At 45.8% G+C, this 19182-nt stretch overlaps 1 protein-coding gene across 3 annotated transcripts in view; it reads left to right on the plus strand.

Annotated features, from left to right (window-relative positions):
• The window catches only part of LOC138303694 (complement C1s subcomponent-like), a 66105-nt gene that overhangs the window by 21483 nt on the left and 25440 nt on the right, over positions 1-19182 (plus strand). For 2 of the 3 annotated variants that reach the window (XM_069243025.1, XM_069243023.1), the window contains exons 2-5: positions 3680-3760; positions 10446-10659; positions 14173-14353; positions 18916-19041. In XM_069243025.1, coding sequence (XP_069099126.1) covers positions 3753-3760; positions 10446-10659; positions 14173-14353; positions 18916-19041 — 529 coding nt within the window. In that variant the 5' untranslated portion in view covers positions 3680-3752. The remainder of the gene's footprint in view (positions 1-3679; positions 3761-10445; positions 10660-14172; positions 14354-18915; positions 19042-19182) is intronic. The other variant, XM_069243024.1, reaches the window with a different exon arrangement.

The raw sequence follows: 19182 nt of genomic DNA on the forward strand, positions 1-19182 counted from the left end.
AGACACAAACCAGCAATGCAACAACTGTGGATTTCCAATCTAGGGTACCTGTGGAACAAGGGGACCAAGTCCAAAAGTCACAAGCAAGTCGGAGATGGGCAGATGCCCAGGAAATGCCAGCTGCGGGTGCAAAGAAGCTTCTACTGGACAGAAGAAGCTGAGGTTTCTGCAGGAACGAAAAGGGCTAGAGACTTCCCCTTTAGTGGACGGATCCCTCTCACCGTGGAGAGTTGTGCTAAGTGTTTTCCCGCCGAAAGAACGCTAACAAGCCTTGCTAGCTGCAAATCGTGCGGTTAGCGTTTTTGGACGCTGCTGAGGCCCAGGAGGGACCAGGAGGTCGCAAATTGGACCAGCAGAGAGAGGGGACGTCGAGCAAGACAAGGAGCCCTCTCTGAAGCCGGTAGCATCCGGAGAAGGGCCAGAAACAGGCACTACGAGGATGCATGAACCGGTGCTCGCCGAAGTTGCACAACGGAGTCCCACGTCGCCGGAGACCAACTTAGAAAGTCGTGCAATGCAGGTTAGAGTGCCGTGGACCCAGGCTTGGCTGTGCACAAAGGATTTCCGCCGGAAGTGCACAGGGGCCGGAGTAGCTGCAAAGTCGCGGTTCCCAGCAATGCAGCCCAGCGAGGTGAGGCAAGGACTTACCTCCACCAAACTTGGACTGAAGAGTCACTGGACTGTGGGGGTCACTTGGACAGAGTCGCTGGATTCGAGGGACCTCGCTCGTCGTGCTGAGAGGAGACCCAAGGGACCGGTAATGCAGCTTTTTGGTGCCTGCGGTTGCAGGGGGAAGATTCCGTCGACCCACAGGAGATTTCTTCGGAGCTTCTGGTGCAGAGAGGAGGCAGACTACCCCCACAGCATGCACAAGCAGGAAAACAGTCGAGAAGGCGGCAGGATCAGCGTTACAGAGTTGCAGTAGTCGTCTTTGCTACTATGTTGCAGGTTTGCAGGCTTCCAGCGCGGTCAGCAGTCGATTCCTTATCAGAAGGTGAAGAGAGAGATGCAGAGGAACTCGGATGAGCTCTTGCATTCGTTATCTGAAGTTTCCCCAGAGACCCTAAATAGCCAGAAAAGAGGGTTTGGCTACCTAGGAGAGAGGATAGGCTACTAACACCTGAAGGAGCCTATCAGCAGGAGTCTCTGATGTCACCTGGTGGCACTGGCCACTCAGAGCAGTCCAGTGTGCCAGCAGCACCTCTGTTTCCAAGATGGCAGAGGTCTGGAGCACACTGGAGGAGCTCTGGACACCTCCCAGGGGAGGTGCAGGTCAGGGGAGTGGTCACTCCCCTTTCCTTTGTCCAGTTTCGCGCCAGAGCAGGGGCTAAGGGGTCCCTGAACCGGTGTAGACTGGCTTATGCAGAATTGGGCACCTCTGTGCCCAACAAAGCATTTCCAGAGGCTGGGGGAGGCTACTCCTCCCCTGCCTTCACACCATTTTCCAAAGGGAGAGGGTGTCACACCCTCTCTCAGAGGAAGTTCTTTGTTCTGCCATCCTGGGCCAGGCCTGGCTGGACCCCAGGAGGGCAGATGCCTGTCTGAGGGGTTGGCAGCAGCAGCAGCTGCAGTGAAACCCCAGGAAGGGCAGTTTGGCAGTACCAGGGTCTGTGCTACAGACCACTGGGATCATGGAATTGTACCAACAATGCCAGGATGGCATAGAGGGGGCAATTCCATGATCATAGACATGTTACATGGCCATATTCGGAGTTACCATTGTGAAGCTACCTATAGGTAGTGACCTATATGTAGTGCACACGTGTAATGGTGTCCCCGCACTCACAAAGTTCAGGGAATTGGCTCTGAACAATGTGGGGGCACCTTGGCTAGTGCCAGGGTGCCCTCACACTAAGTAACTTTGCACCTAACCTTTACCAGGTAAAGGTTAGACATATAGGTGACTTATAAGTTACTTAAGTGCAGTGTAAAATGGCTGTGAAATAACGTGGACGTTGTTTCACTCAGGGTGCAGTGGCAGGCCTGTGTAAGAATTGTCAGAGCTCCCTATGGGTGGCAAAAGAAATGCTGCAGCCCATAGGGATCTCCTGGAACCCCAATACCCTGGGTACCTCAGTACCATATACTAGGGAATTATAAGGGTGTTCCAGTAAGCCAATGTAAATTGGTAAAAATGGTCACTAGCCTGTCAGTGACAATTTGGAAAGAAATGAGAGAGCATAACCACTGAGGTTCTGGTTAGCAGAGCCTCAGTGAGACAGTTAGGCACCACACAGGGAACACATACATATAGGCCACAAACTTATGAGCACTGGGGTCCTGACTAGCAGGGTCCCAGTGACACATAACAAACATACTGAAAACATGGGGTTTTCACTATGAGCACCGGGCCCTGGCTAGCAGGATCCCAGTGAGACAGTGAAAATACCCTGACATACACTCACAAACAGGCCAAAAGTGGGGGTAACAAGGCTAGAAAGAGGCTACTTTCTCACAGTGACATAGTTTGATATCAGCACAAGGGTCAAATTCTGACACTCTGAAAAATCAAGATAGAGGGAGACAGAAGCCAGGACAGGGAGATGTGATGCACTCTGCTTTCAAAGTAATCATCAAAGCACTCAATAGGAGTGCACTTACACCCTGCTCATAAAATATCGAGTCTTTGTTCAAATAGTAATGAGACCCACATTGACTACTTTCCTTTAGAAATTCTGACACACCCACTTTATCATATTGTGTGATCCTGGCCATTTCACTTTATTTCCTTGTGCCTTAGCCCTTTGCCTTAATCTATTCTCCTGTCAGCGATTTGGATGTAGCTAGAGACTATTCGGTTTGTAGTGCTTAATTTCTATTATATAAGAAAACGCATGGATTCCTGTACAGACACAACTTCTGAATTCCAATATATGAGAACATCTTTTTTACTCACAATGACCCCATAGCTCCCAAAGCTAAAAGCAGGGTCCTAGCTCATAAAAGGACATGCTGCAGCCAGAAGTTTTCACTGAACTGCACTAGACTGAGCGTAAAAGGAGGATGTATTTAGCACCTTACACATGCATCTCCTAGTGTAGGCATCTAACTAATGCATTGTCCATCCACAAGTCAGCAGTGCTCTCTGCAGGGGTAAAACATAAATTGTTGTATTTTAGGGGTAAGTGCTGACCCACAACAATGACTCGTCGCTCCAAAGAATCTCTGTGCTGTGTGTGAGTGAAGCTTGCACTGCAGCTTAATGTGCTCTGTCTTGGTTGTAAGTGAGGATATATTGTACTATTTCTGTTTTACCTGTTTCCTGTTGTGGTTTAAAGAAAGCTTCCCTGTTGCTGTCCATGATGGTTTGACTTTGCCGCTCCTCCATCCTTCTGGTACCTCTGCATGGGAGAGGATCTTTCACTGCTGCTGCCAGTGCTAACCCAGAGTTGTGTGTGAGGAAGGTTTGCAAGTGTGAAGGAGGCGTGTACTGTTACATTTCATGTTATACCCTTTCTCTGCATGAGGAAAGCTTTCACTGTTGTACTTACTGCCAGTGTCACAGAAGATATTGTTTGTTTATGGGTTTGTGTGTGAGGAAACATGCACTTCACCTGCCCCTGTTGTGCCTGTTTTGTGTGCATGAGGGAAGTTTGCATTTCTGTTCTCTTAGTTGTACATCCTATGTTGAGTATAAGATAGACAAAACTATTGATTTTGTCAATGCTTGTTTTTACAGGCACAGTGTTGCAGCTTTGGCTGGAGGAGACAAGAGGCCAGCTGGGCCCTGTGGACTGGGACGATCTGGAATCATGAGCTGGTAAGAGCCCCAGGCAACGAGGGCTCGCTTTTTACTTCCCTTGACCTTAGGTCTCAAGGCCTCTACTTTCCTCACCTGTTTTTCTCTTGTTTGTACTGCTCCCCTCCCTGTTTTCCTTCCCCTATTCCTCCAGCCCTGCAATCCATTACTCATCTTCCTTTCTGTATCTATCTGTACCCCTTTCAGGGGGGCACAGGGCAACCAGAGGTTCCTTGACCCAACCATGGGCATTGTGGCCTTTTACTCCTGCTGTCCAGGGGGCTTGACTTACTATGGGCTGCTGAGTAACTGGGCCAAGTACTACCCCTTCGGCACTTGAATCAGTGGTGCTGCGGGTCAAGCAGTGTAGAGGTGCTCAGGGGGAGGTAGGTGCAAGGTATGCAGGGCTGACAACTTAAATTACCCACAGTGACCCCAATAATATGATTGTTTACTCTAATACTTACTTTTGGTAAGAAAAGCAGTATTTATTATATATGCAAAAAATAGCACACTAAATATTCCACACATTAAGTCTGTCAATGCTAGCACCCAAGAACTGGTCTCAGCAGTGTCCCTTCCGCGGGTCCTCTTCCCTTCTCTTTTTCCAGCTAACATGTCCCCAGAAGATCTACAGATGTGACCTTACAGATGCTGGCCCCACTATTTATGTGAATTAAAGTCTGGTTGGGGCTTGAAATTCAAATCTTCAGGTGGTAAACCTCTTGTAAAGTTACAAAAGCACCTGTGGCCTTGGGACAGTCTTTATCAACCACATCCTTCAGAAGAGTTTGGGAGCCGGGACTCGTCTTGTGCTCAGGCAACGAGCAGCTCACACCGCATCCTGCATCAGTTGGCTGGTGGCGCTCTTTTTGGTGACGGCTTCCTGGCTGCAGCGGCTTCTTCAAGGTTCCTGCAGGAAAGGTGGTGGAAAAACAGCGATACTGCAAGGTGGCTTCTGATATTTAGTCTGAGTCCCTCCATGTCACAGAAACTCTTCAGACACAGGTGATGGTCCCAACGGCCATATAAACTTCACACTTGTATAGCGCACTACTCACCCGTTAGGGTCTCAAGGCGCTGTACGCATACCGCTGTGGAACCCCTCCTGGCTTTTCCCTGTGAGGCACCCACTCCTGGACAGCCCCAGGGTGAAGCCAGGCATCCAAGCTCTTTGAGGTCCACTGTGGAGATTAAGTAAGCTATTGCCCAGAGTTACAGAGTGGGACCCATTAATTAGGTTAGGCACTGAGGCGAGAATTGTCTGGTCCAAGGGAATTGAGCCCAAGACCCGCGAGGTGAGAATTGAACCCTGGTCCCAGGCCAGATCTCTGCATCAGGGTCTGCTGCTCTAACCATTGTGCCACACTTCTCCACTCCATATGGGGTTCATCAGCCCCAGCAAGTTTCAGTTGCACTGGCCAATGCCCGCAGCAGTTGCAGTGGAATAGGTGGTAGCTCCAACTGACTCAGTGCCTCTCCTGGCATACAAGGGTCACAGATATGGGGGGCAACCTCAATGCTGTCAGCTGCACTGGGTGACAGTCCGCAACTTCTCAGTAGCTCCAAAGGGGGTTATCTACTTCAAAAAGAGAGCAGACGGCTCTCTCACAACACAGGTCCCGACTCGACTGGGAGCCTCACAATCTGCTCAATGAGATCTACTTGTCAGTATCCCCCCTGGGTCAGGCTCTCTCCTCGTCATCACAGAGCACACTAATCTTGGTAGGCAGGCAACCGACTGATGCTGCAGGCACTAGGCCAGTTGTCTTGGCTTCCCAGGCGAAAGCCCTTCACCCAGCCGAGAGACTGGCAGATCTTGGCTCCCAGTACTGTTTCTCACAGCTTGAAGTCTTGTTGATTTTCTCCCCTGATGAACTTGGCTGTTGAACGTTTGTGACTCATCCTACTACTTTTATAGTTCAAACCCAGACACATATGTGACTTAGGGCCAGATGTACAAGGCAAAGCATTTTGCGCTGCACAGACCCAATTTTGCAATTTCGTAATCTATTAACCGAATCGGAAAAAGGGCTTGCGAGTTGCACTTAGGAAGGGGCATTCCCTTCCTAATTGAGAGTCGAAGTGCGATGTATGATTGCTTTGTGACCGTGAATGCGGTCACAGAATAATCGTAGCCAGCACCAATTTAAAATTGGAGCTAACCCCTTCGCAAACAGGAAGGGGTTCCTTTGTGAATGGATGCAAAAATATTTTTTCAGAGCAGGCCTGCTTGCTCTAAAAAAAGAAAAAGAAAACTCTTCATTTTTTTCAAGTGCATCACGTTTTCCTTTGAGGAAAACGGGCTGCATTAAAAAAAACACTGCTTTATTTAAAAGCAGTCACAGGTAGTGTGCCGTTTCCAGCAGGCCACCATCCCTGTGGGTGCGGCCATTCCCAATGGGGTTGCAAATTGCGACCTACCTCATCAATATTCATGAGGTAGGTCATTTGGAACCCCATTGGGAATCGCCAACAGTGTAATTGACACTGTGGTACATCAGGTTTGGCGACTTGCAATTTGCGAGTCGCCAAACCTGATGTTTGTACATGTGGCCCTTAGTGTTTGATCCCTTAAAGTTTTGGTTGTTATTGTCAGTGCCTTTGAATTGCTTGCGTCCTTTGTCAAAGGGGCAGCCAGCCACAGCAGGAAGGGCTCCAATTCTGACTGACCCTGAATGAGTTCAGCTTGGGCTCTCATGTGGAGGGCTACACTTGCAGGGAACCTGTTCTATAGCTTAAGTGTCCACACTGTGAAAAAATCCTGCACTAGTGACTGAGGGCATGATTTAGAGCTTGGCATACGGATACTCCATCACAAACATGGCTGATATCCCATCCACCTTATGTCAAGTGCACAAAGATATAATGCACTAGTGATAAGGTGGATGGGAATGCTCATCTGACAAACAATAGTCACTTAATCTCTTTCTTCCAGCCTAATTGTGGAGGTCGTAAGCTCTTCTGTGATTAAAGAGGCTCACCAGCAACTCCTAGGGTGACCATCTATGAATAAATACGTACATGAATTTAATAAATTACGTATCTTTACCTGCACGTTCACCTGGGTCTTTCCTGGCTGAATGTTAGAATACCCAGATAGAAAGCAGGACTCCATCTCATCACCTTACATGGCTCGTGTTAGAAATGGAGTCTTTGGTTGACCGTCAGGTTACCCCCTGTTCAAGCAAGGACCATCACTCTAGTCAGGGTAAAATAGAATCACCCTCAGCTAACCCCTGCTTACCCCCTTGGTAGCTTGGCAGAGCAGTAGGCTTAACTTCAGAGTGCTAGGTGTAAAGTATTTGTACCAACACACACAGTAACTTAATGGAAACACTACAAAATGACACAACACCAGTATAGAACAATAGGAAATATTTATCTAAACAAAACAAGACCAAAATGCCAAAAATCCAACATACACAAGTCAAGTTATGAATGTTTAAAGATTAAACTCAAAAATAGGGCTTAGAAACACAGAATGCTTCGATGAGGTGTTAACATGGCGTCGTGACGGAGTCGTTCCTAACAAGTCGACACCAGCGGCGCCGGACACGGAGTCGCGTAGACCCCCAAGTACAGTACCTTTGGTGAAGAGTGCGTCAGTGCAAAATGTTAAATCCGCGCACTTCGAGTGGTGTCGGTCACGACGTGGTGTGGCAACTTCCACGGAGTCACTGACTTCAGAGGGGCTGCAGCGGCGTTGGGCCTGCGAAGATCGTCGCGTTCCTGCGAAGGTCACGGCGTCAGGTGCAGGCGGTGTCACCGGATTCAGCAGCGGCGTTGGTCCGAAGTCGATTTCCTTGGATTTCCACCAGCTTTCCTTTCAAGGTTCCAGGGACTGGATAGGGCACCACTTGTCAAAGCAGGAGTCTCTCCAGAGACTCCAGGTGCTGGCAGAGAGAAGTCTTTGCTGTCCCTGAGACTTCAAACAACAGGAGGCAAGCTCTAAATCAAGCCCTTGGAGATTTCGTCACAAGATGGAAGGCACACAAAGTCCAGTCTTTGCCCTCTTACTCTAGCAGAAGCAGAAACTGCAGGATAGCTCCACAACGCACAGTCACAGGCAGGGCAGCACTTCTCCTCAGCTCTTCAGCTCTTCAGCTCTTCTCCATGCAGAGGTTCCTCGTGTTTCCAGAAGTGTTCTAAAGTATGTGGTTTTGGATGCCCTTCTTATACCCAATTTCTCCTTTGAAGTAGGCCTACTTCAAAGCAAAGTCTCTAGTGAATGTGAAATCCTGCCTTGCCCAGGCCAGGCCCCATACACTCACCAGGGGGTTGGAGACTGCATTGTGTGAGGACAGGCACAGCCCTTTCAGGTGTAAGTGACCACCCCACCCCTCCCTCCTAGCACAGATGGCTCATCAGGAAATGCAGACTACACCCCAGCTCCTTTTGTGTCACTGTCTAGAGTGAGGTGCAACCAGCACAACTGACACTGCAATGGCAGGTCTGAGGCATGATTACAGAACTACTTATGTGGGTGGTTTACAGGCCCTGGTACCTCCAGTGCACTTTACTAGGGACTTACTAGTAAACCAAATATGCCAATCATGGATAAACCAATTAGATACACATTTTGCAAAGGAACACTTGCAGTTTAGCACTGGTTAGGAGTGGTAAAGTGCCCAGAGTTACAAAAACAGTAAAATCAGAGTCCAGCACACATCAACAACCTGGGGAACAGAGACAAAAAGTTAAGGGAGACCACGCCAAGGATGAAAAGTCTAACAGCTTGTCTTAACATTCCTTTACATCAGCATGAAACGTAGCTGCTACAGATCACATTTTAACACCTGCTGTAAAATTCTCCCTTTTTTTTCGAGTATACAACAATGTCCAAAATAAAATTATCTATTTGGAGCACAGAGCCAGAAACAGGTATTATAAATATCCATTGTGTAATTTGTACTGAGTGTACGGAGTTCATGATGGAGGTAGTGTCTTGTGTGGGGAGGAGTTCCCAGTAGGTGAGAAGGTGTTTGGGGTTCATATTTGTGCATGTGAGCTGTCTGCAGCAGATAGTTGACATTCAAAGTTTCCCTAAATGGCTGAGATCTTGTCATGGAAGAAATCTGCAAGGTTGTTGCACAGTTCCTGGGAGTGAGTGATGTTGTTCTCGGTGGCTGCGGGATTGGTAAACTCCATTGCGATGGTGAAAAGCTCTTTACTGTCGTTTGTGCTGACTAATATGCGGCCTGCTAGTGCGTTCTATTTGGTTTCTTTCAGGAGGGGGTGTTACTGGTTGAGGGCAGTCCTGATGGCCGCGTGGTCTTTTGTTTTTTTGCTGAAGCGTCACTTCCTCTCAAATTTTTGGCAGATGCATTTGGTGGAGTGCAGTTCCCCTGTGAACCAGCTTGCTCTTTTGCTTTGTTATTTGAATTTTGGCTGTCTTGGTGGGGCGATGGAGTTGGTACATTCTGTGATCCACTGGGACCTTTCAGCACAGTACACTGTGCACGGGCAGTGGGCCCCTGAGAGCTGGGATGACAGATAGCAATGGTTGTTGGTGTGTCCGGAGTCCAGGAATCGGTCAGTGACGGTGTATCTTCGTGGTGTGGAAGAGCCAGGGGTCCTGGCCCTGGGCGTGGATGGGCACAGACGTGCTTGCCTTAGGTGCAACTCCAGTGGTGGGGGAGCGGCATGTCAGTTGCACAGCCTCACTGAGGCCTCCATTAAGTAGGTCCTGGGAGGAGGGGGCGCTGGGAGGCAGAGGGTGGGGCTAGGCATGAGGTGGGAAAACAGGTGGGAGCGGCATTGGTAAAAAAAGGAATGAAGAGTGCAAGAAAGAAGGAAAAAGCAGGTGAAAGTACTCAGAAAAACGGGGGAAGGAAGGAGAAAGCAGCAAAAACAAGGTAAAAGAAGGAGAAAGCACTCAGAAAAATCGGAGAAAGAAGGGAGAAAGCAGTGAAAATGAGTCAGAAAGCAGGAGAAAACTATCAGAAAAACAGGAGGAAAGGAGGGAGAAAGCAGTAAAAACGAGACAGAAAGCAGAAGTAAGCACTCAGGAAAACAAGGGGAGTGGAGGAGAAGGCAGTGAGAATGAGGCAGTAAACATGAGAGAATGGTGCAGCAGCAGGGGAGAGCTGGTCTGGGACCTGCATTGTTTTCCCATTCCAAAATGGACACCATGTTTACATGCAACATATAGGCAACAATAGTACTCTATGCACAATACCATTCCAAGATGGCCACCAGTGTTATATTTACTGAGTAGCCGTCTTGAAATAGTACTGTATATAGTCCATAATTGGTTTACCATTTCAAGAAGCCATCACATTGCTTTTAACCATTGTGGTCATGTTGAAAATTTAAACCAATGATACACAATACTCAATAAAGTCACAAGATTGTCGGCCACTGCTATGTTTACATTTTTACTAATTTTACATTGTAGGCAAATGCTCATCACATTTAGGCACTTTACTCTTCGAATTCAAAAGTCTGCACCATTTGCCTAATAGCCTACACCTACCTAATGAATTTGTCTGTGTGTCTTATTGAGGACAGGAGAGAGGGTACACATGAGAATGAGTCAGTTGATGTATCAATAGACACAAGACTGCAAGGATGAGTGACACAGTGCATGTATGTACCTAGACCAGTGGCTGAAGATGCACTTTAAGTTACAAACCAAACATATTGTAATTGCCAATGCTTGTTGCACCATTTACACTGTCTCCATTTTGTCACCTTTTCTAAGGCCCGCCATTGTTTTCATCTTCTTGGTGCCAGCAGCCAGTGCGGCAACACCCAGCTTGTATGGCGAAATCCTGTCACCCAATTACCCTCAGGGTTACCCTAATAATGTGGAGGAGTCCTGGAATGTTAGTGTGCCGCTAGGCTACGGAATCCGAATCTACTTCACCCACCTTGACATTGAGCAGTCGGAGAACTGTGCTTATGACTCGGTGCAGGTATTGCCATTGAAAACGCAGGGGGTCCGTACGGTCAGGATTGAGCTGCACTGACTGACCCGTGTGTCTGAGTACCAGTTGGTTGTCAGTACTGGAATAGTAAAGTGCTTCAGTTCTGAGGTCCATTGGCTGAGCTTTGTGTGAGGATCACTATTGGAATAACAAGGGTGATGAATCTCAGGCTTGAGTTGCATTGGATGAGCAGTGTACGAGTCCGAATACTTCCCCAGTAATCAGGAAGAAGGTCTAGATTGAAGTGATATTACACTAGTGGGAGCGACTTGGCTTCCTGAGTTGTGATGGAAATCTCCCAAACCGCTAACTTAAGTTTTTTATAGCTAACAAAATGGAGGACATCTACGTATTGGTTGAACTTAAGTTTATTCTCGAGAAATTTAGGATATTATAATTACTCTTTCCATTATACAGAAATTCAAAGGGATTATCAGTCAATTAATATGGTTTTATTTGAGACAAAACGTTAATTGCTCTCCCTAGCCATCAAAGGCCATTAGTGACATTCAACGTCAATAAGGTGTTTGTTGACACATGAGTATCTTAGAAAATAAAATACTCATAGTAAAATAATCTGCTGTTTCACTTCAAATGCGAGAATTAAATACTTACACTATTGAGTGTCATTACAGTGCTGAAATATATCCATCACAAAGTTCAAGCATAGTGGTGTTGAAATACCTACATGACTGTTTTGTTCCTCTTCTGCAATTATTGTGATCTTCTATCAAGTACTTAAGTTTGACAAGGAAGTTTTTTATGCACTTTCTGGAGTTTTCCTCCTAACTGAAATCCTTTACAGGAGGGATCTGACTGCTTTTACTTGTATTTTCAAGTACAGGTTGGCTCTAAGGCTACTTGGACAAATCGCTCTTTACTCAGACAATCAAGAAAGAAAATTGAAAAGTCCAATCTTTGACACTGTTTGCCCTTTGACAGTCTAGCCCTGGGTCTATCTCTAATGCACTTTCTCACTGACAGTAGAATGTTATCTTTAATGGATGGCATAAAGTTTATCTTGATTATATCTCTAAAAAATGTATTAAAATTATTAAAAATATATTACATACTTTCCCCTGTCAGTTCAAATACAGGTTTGTTAGTGCTTTTGAATCTTAATGAAAGCATCAAAATAAGTCAAATTGGCAACAACTTTAAAAGAGTCCACCATCTTGGAAGAGTTCACGTTGGCGCTTTATCCCTAGGATTAACTTTAATGTATCATAATTTTCCCAGTGAAACACCATCTTAGATCTCTTAGATCTATGGCATACATACTGAAAATCTATTCTAAAGTCTATCTCTCAGTATTTCATTTGCAGTTCATCAAAATTTAACATATTTTCAATAAATGTAATTTGTTAGAGATACGCTTAAAGTTAGACCCAGGGACGGACCGCCCATGTCACACCGTTGTTCCAACATGGCGGCCTGTAAAGAAACGGGTGCCATTTTATATTTTGGGTGGTTTGATTACTCTGCAAATGGGCTGAGATACCTATAGTTTGCCTGATCCAGGTAAGACTGTACATTTAAGGAGTACGACTTGAATCAAGTTAATTGCAAACATTTGGGTTAACATTATTCATAAATATTTTATTTGTTTCTAAATTATTTTCTGCCATTGTGGGTCTTTAGTTAAGCAAAATGGTCATGCAGTATTGCCACTTCGCTCTTATATCATGATACCAGTGTGTGCATGTCAGTGTGATTTCTATCCTTCTCTCTGAACTCTGTAATACACATACATATTTGAGCTCTGTTATGGCTCATAGTATTGTAAGTATTTAATCCCCTTCGCTTTAAAATTAATAGCAGATCTACTTACTCAGAGCAATTTCTTTTATAAGATAGTCATTAGCCAACAAACAATTGACTCAGGATCGATTTTTCATTTTTTTATGTTGAATGGGTCGCTATCAGCCCTTTCAGGTCTTAATTCATAGTAGGTGGTTTTCATCTAGTTTTTTGTATCTGATTAGTTTAGTTTTAACATCGATTATTTGTTGATTTTCTTAATTTAGACTTTGAAGTTACTGTAAATTATGATGGCATTGCCCTGATGAAGGGATAGTACTTCATTAGCTAAAGTTCTTGTGGAATTTCTGTTCAAATTAAACCATATTAATTGATTGATAAATTCTTTGGAATTTCTGGGTTGAGTTTTGCTGACTGAGCTGTGTGTGGTTCTCTGTACTGGAACAGGAAAGTGCTACAGGGCAGGATTCGGGTGTAGTGGCTGAGCTGTGTGTGGTTCTCTGTATTAGAATAGGTGCTACAGGTCAGGATTCAGGTGTAGTGGCTGAGCTGTGTGTGGTTCTCTGTATTAGAATAGGTGCTACAGGTCAGGATTCAGGTGTAGTGGCTGAGCTGTGTGTGGTTCTCAGTACTGGAACAGGAAAGTGCTACAGGTTAGGATTCAGGTGTAGTGGCTGACCTGTGTGTAGTTCTCAGTACTGGAACAGGAAAGTGCTACAGTCAGGATTCAGGTGTAGTGGCTGTGCTGTGTGTGGTTCTCAGTACTGGAACAGGAAAGTGCTACAGGTCAGGATTCAGGTGTAGTGGCTGAGCTGAGTGTGGTTCTCTGTGCTGGAACAGGAAAGTGCTACAGGTCAGGATTCAGGTGTAGTGGCTGAGCTGTGTGTGGTTCTCAGTACTGTAACAGGAAAGTGCTACAGTCAGTATTCAGGTGTAGGTGCTGACCTGTGTGTGGTTCTCAATACTGGAACAGGAAAGTGCTACAGGTCAGGATTCAGGTGTAGTGGCTGAGCTGAGTGTGGTGCTCTGTACTGGAACAGGAAAGTGCTACAGGTCAGGATTCAGGTGTAGGTGCTGACCTGTGTGTGGTTCTCAATACTGGAACAGAAGAGTGCTACAGTCAGAATTCAGGTGTAGTGGCTGAGCTGTGTACGGGTAGCAGCTTTAGAGCGTGGCCTAGGTTTGGGATCATTGACTGTTGTGGGTCAGTTCCCAGCATTTGACCTGTAAGAATGATGAGAGTCAGATTTGAGGTGCACTGGCTGAACTGCTTGTGGCTTCCAGTACTGCACAAGTAAGGATGATAAAGGTCAGAAGTGAGGTGCATAGGCTGAGCTGCATTTGGTGCTTGGTAGTGGACTAGGGAGGTGCTGGATGTCTGGATGGAAGTGCACTAGCTGGGCTGGTAGTGGGTCCCTGTATTGGAAAAGTAGGGATGATTTAAGTTAGGGTTGGTACACCAGCAGAGCTTTGTGTGTGTCCCACTACTGGAGTGGCATGGATGATAAAAGCCTGGGTGAAGGTGCATTGGGTGAGCTGTGTGTTGGGCCCAGTACTGGAGAAGGAGGCTGATGGAGGTCAGGGCTGATATGCATTGGCAGAGCAGTGTGCAGGTATCAATACTGGAACACTAGGGAGTAAAAGGAGGTTAGTACTTTGTGCGTGGGTTTCCGTATTAGAATGGTCATCATTGCTGCCGCTTTGGATTGAGCTCTGTTTCTCCTTTTTCTTTGCTCCCAGATTGTGATTGGTGATGTGGTTGAAGCCACCCTCTGTGGTCAGGGATCTGGCCAGGCTGGGAAGGAGACCGTCTTTAAATATGAAAAGTACTTCTCGTCCAACAGTCTTACATTGACCTTCAAGTCTGACTTCTCCAACCAGCAGCGCCACACTGGCTTTGCAGCATACTATGTGGCTGAGGGTAGGTGGCCTTTCGATAAAATTACTACCTTCTTCAGGGTTATCACAGACACTGTTTCCAGGCCTGAACTTTCATGTGATCAATCACTGCATTCTGGGTGTTGTAGTATTGCTATACATTCATTGAACAAATTAAATTGGAATTTTAGGTAAAAAGTGCAGAGTGGTTTAAGGGCAATTTCATTGAAATATTTTTCATGCCAAACAATTGTTTCATTTGCAAATAGTTAACAGTAAGTTTTGAAAATGACTTCAATCCAACTGAAAGCAATGCATTTTATGTGAAAAGTTAAGTTTAGGAGAGAGTGCATGAAATTATCTGAAGTCAAGAGATCATCCTACTCTCCTGTGTACTGTGGAAATAAAATACCTTATGAGCCTATTTTATGTATACAATTATATTTGCAATGCAAAAACAGTGATCATGCAGCAAAGAGAGACAGCGCTCCACCTCATGAAGCCGTTGACTATATTGTGCCTGCTCCTCTCCAAATTAACCCAACTTTTATACATTATCTTCACATAGGTAAACAAAGAAGGATATACCTAACAGGTCAAAACTTTAGACAGTGGTGCTAGCAGTTGCATGGCTGTCTCATGAGAAGAGGACCTTGAAAATGGTACAACAAGGGATCTTCCAGACACTGAGCTGGCTAAATGGACAATTCTTACTTTTTTGCTCCAAGCATGAAAGGGAGACTGTATACTTCAGAAGCAAAAAGGCCAAATAGAGGCATACAATATTGTTTCAAATCAAGCAACATGGCATTCAGTAAATACACTCCATTTAAACAACAATCATATGAATTCTCAATCTCCATCTTTTTGCACCTATAGGTGACAACCTAAAGCAGGTTTATTCTCATCAATCTGTTCATTTCATTTAAAAAATCAGGAGCTTTCAAAGAGGGAATTGCCAAAGAGGGAATTGGTCCATAGTGTGATAAGTAGCGAGGACCACTTACCCATGATAGTAGGTTCCAGACTAGTCTGTAGGTAGCTGTGTATATACTTGTTGATCACAGGCATAATATTCTCCATACTTCTCACCAAGGTGGCAGTGATGGTGCAGTAATCCTGAAGGAATCTGGAAGGAGAGGGGCAGACCACATCCAGTGATAGTATTGAGGATACAAAGGCACATACACTTGTGCCCCTCCCTCTGCATCCTTGGGACATGTTGGTTCAGAGAAGCAACAGATGGCTTGACTGAGGCAGGAGATACAGCAGGTGCTGATGGGTGGGCAGGCACTCTCTTGCAGTGAGCAGGGTGAAGCCAGGCATGAATGCCATAGCTCTTCACAGCAGTGTTGGTGGTGAGCAGCACTTGATAGAATCCTTTTCAGAGAAGCCTAAGAGCTGACTTCCACTGATGAACCTTCACAAAGATCCAGTTGCCGGGCATCTGTCGGGCATGCTTCAGTAAGACAATCAGGCCGGGCAGCTGGAATTTGAGAATGGAAATTGCAGAGACAGTGAATCAGTTGCCTGCAGTATTGCAAAACAACTTCATCACTCAAGTAAAAGTCTAAGGTGGTTTTGTGAGACTTAAGTTCAGCCCACGATTATCTTGTAAGGGCCCAGTCTTGTTTTTTCTCATGGAGTGGCACAGATTGACTAGAGGGCAGAGCATCTAGTTACTGCAATTGTGTTCCAGAGCATATTTTGGATATCTTAGTTTTTAGAGTGGAGTTGTACTTTTCTAGAGGATTCAATGTGGTAGGCTCAGTGGAAATGCTGCCTGATCCCTAAAGCACTGCACGCTTCTTGAACTACAGAGAAAATAAATTGGGGGCCCGATCACAAGACAACCTTATAGGTACCCCAAGGCAGGGGGAAAAATGCCCCAAATTCTTAGCTACTATGGTGGCATCTGGGTGGGTACATGGATAGGCCACACCAATAACATACCTATAATGACAGTTACACAGGAGTAGCAGCGAGATTCCGGCATCTGAATAAAGTCCCTCTGCAAATGGACAAAGGGCCCGTGTGGAGGTGGGTGGGCAGCGGGTGGTTGAGATCCTTTTCCTTATATTGTGAGCTTGACAAGTGACGCAAGAGTGACAATCATTTTTTGATGAAAGGAATGGAGGGCACATAGGCACATACCGGTGGGTCACCGAGGCACCAATCATACTATCCCTTCCAACATGGTAAGCAGACAAGATGTGAGTTTTCGATTAGTCAAACATTTCACATAAGAACCATTTCAATCAACTAGGATTGATGCACTGTATTGTGGAATCTGCATCACTCGGCTCTTCTAGTTATCAGGATACTAGTTCTGTGTAATCTGGGTAACCTCTGGAGGCTCACACTGAGAAGGAATCTCTTGCGTTAGGTTGGGGCCCTCTGTCTTCCAGTGGCCCAGGGCTCACTCTCCTCTCCCTCTGCCATTGTTCCAACCTGCTCGCTGCCTCTCTGTTCGCCGTACTTCTCTCCCTGGCTTGCCTTTCGCCATTCCCTCAATTTTCTGATCTGTTGTGCCCATAAAGCCATGAGACTAGATTTGTTTGCTTAATTTTCCTTTCTTGTGTGGTCAAACAATGATTGACTACCATAACTAAACCTCCTCGGTTCTTAGTTTGACACCTGATACAGAGGGTGCATGCTGGTTCTGTACACCAGGTAGCAATCCCTGTACAAAAGCAGCACCTGTGCTTTCTGTGCTAGTCCAGTAGGGTGGGACATATTAGCATCTCTCAAACATATACTATAACTTATAAATTGCTGCTTTCAAAGAGCCATCATTAGCAGGCAGTTGCCATAGCCAACCAATCTTCTCTACCAAACAAGCTCTCATTTCACTGGGCACCACCATGTTCAACCACTGTCTGACATCCAACCAGTTTTGAATATGTAATTCTTCTCAGTAGTTTTAGGGTTCTTCACAAGTGGCCAGGAATTGTTTCTTAATGTTAAGCAAGTCAGCTGAGAATGAAGGGACAGAGAATGTGCCTCTGCTTCTGGGGCCAATGTAATATTTCAGGAGGAGAAGGGCCTATGGGGAATGTGAGTAGGGTAGCTAGTCGTTGGCATCACTAGAATGCGGGGGTATAGTGGGCATCACGGTCATTCCTGTCTAGATCCTGGCTACGTGGCTTACAGTGCATCTTAAACTATCCACAGTAATGAACGGACTGAGATCCTGTCCGTTCTACGCCTTGTGGGGACCGAGCGGATTTCAGGTCTCTAGTAGGAGTCTATGATGGTAGAATGAGGGTCACATCTTAAGCTCCCTGCACAATCCTCTACTATTTCACTACTAGACCCTTGCCTCGATGCACCCACTTGCATGATGTTGTCTTGCATCCCTCTTGCCAGCTGCACATCCAGGTGTGCCCTGTTTCCAGACGCGGCCCCAGGTGTGCCCTGGCATATCCTGCAGGTGTGTGGAAGTTTACAACAACTAAAATATTCTGTGCCCACTATTCCTCCTGCTCAGAGGTTCTGTGACTTGTGAGAATAGGTAAGGAGGAGTTGGAGTAGGAGGGCTAAAAGCCTTAACTCTATCCCTCAATTACTAATATGTAGGTTGTTACCCGACCACCTGGAGGAAGTGGTCTTTCCCCTGGTGTGATGCATTGTGTTTCTCTCTGCTGCCAGTGATGCAGCGTCTGATGGCTTCTTTTGTATCTTGGTTTCTGTTCTGTAGTGAACTCCAGTAAGCGACTCCTAGCATGCACGGGGTAGAGTGGTTCGTGGATCAAGAAAATCAAGTGGCGGGCCAATATTCATACAGATAGACCGGTTGCCCGATTGTGCAATAGAAAACCTACACCTGATTGGACAAGATTTTTGGAAACATTTATTAGGTTTTATGTCATCAGACAGAAACATTGTGTCCTAACAGGATTCCCCAGGGTCGCATTGTAATGGTTGTTTGTACACGATTCAATGGCTACAATGAAATGTTATTATAGGCCTGTGAAAAAAGTTGCTAGCCTAAAAGAGTGTGATTCAAACATTTCATTTATTTTGTTGCAAAATGTCAAAACACATGTATTGTTTTAAAAGCAGCAAAACAAAAACAAGCCAGGTTGCCATCATCAAGAAGCCCAAATGTGTATTTTTGTTTTATTTTCCATCCATTGTTATGTTTGACAACTGCAGTCGCTCTGATTTTAGAGTTTTTTTCAAGAACCTGTAGCTTTCATTTTAATGTTCCAAATATGGGCTCAAAAACCCCTGCATTCAAAATTATTTTAGCAAAAAATCCATGGCTGGCTGAAGGGATCACACATGACTTGATCCATGTGATAGCTGTGGAGGTGTGCCTGTGCACTTGTGTGTCAGTTGTGTGTTCTTTTAATTTGTATCACTTTGTGTAGTCTGTGTAAATTGCTGTGCATATGCACCTTTGTGTGTTATCTTTGTGTCTGCATGCCTGTTGATCCAAGTGCACGTGGAATCCTACAACCATCTCCAGTCTCTGTGCTTGTGTCCCTGTGTGTTGTGTGTACGCAGTATTCCAAAGCCGGACCTATCTGCTTTGCCAATGCTTGTTCAACTCTTACTTGCCTATAGTTTGATTTACGCATTTTATTCTGTCTCTTGTAGATGTGAACGAGTGTGAGGATCACCTCGAGGATGCGTGCAGCCACTTCTGCAACAACTACATTGGAGGCTACTTCTGCACCTGCCCCCCAGAATACTTCCTGCATGATGATAACAGATCCTGTGGAGGTGAGCCCCCACCCTCAAACTGTAACCCATCTCTGCTCTGAAGGTGATGTCCCGCTCTCTTCTGAAGTGGTGAAGTGTGGCACAATGGTTAGAGCGGCAGACCCTGATGCAGAGATCTGGCCTGGGACCAGGGTTCAATTC

This window comes from Pleurodeles waltl, chromosome 7, assembly GCF_031143425.1.
Source record: "Pleurodeles waltl isolate 20211129_DDA chromosome 7, aPleWal1.hap1.20221129, whole genome shotgun sequence".
Classification (NCBI taxonomy): domain Eukaryota; kingdom Metazoa; phylum Chordata; class Amphibia; order Caudata; family Salamandridae; genus Pleurodeles; species Pleurodeles waltl.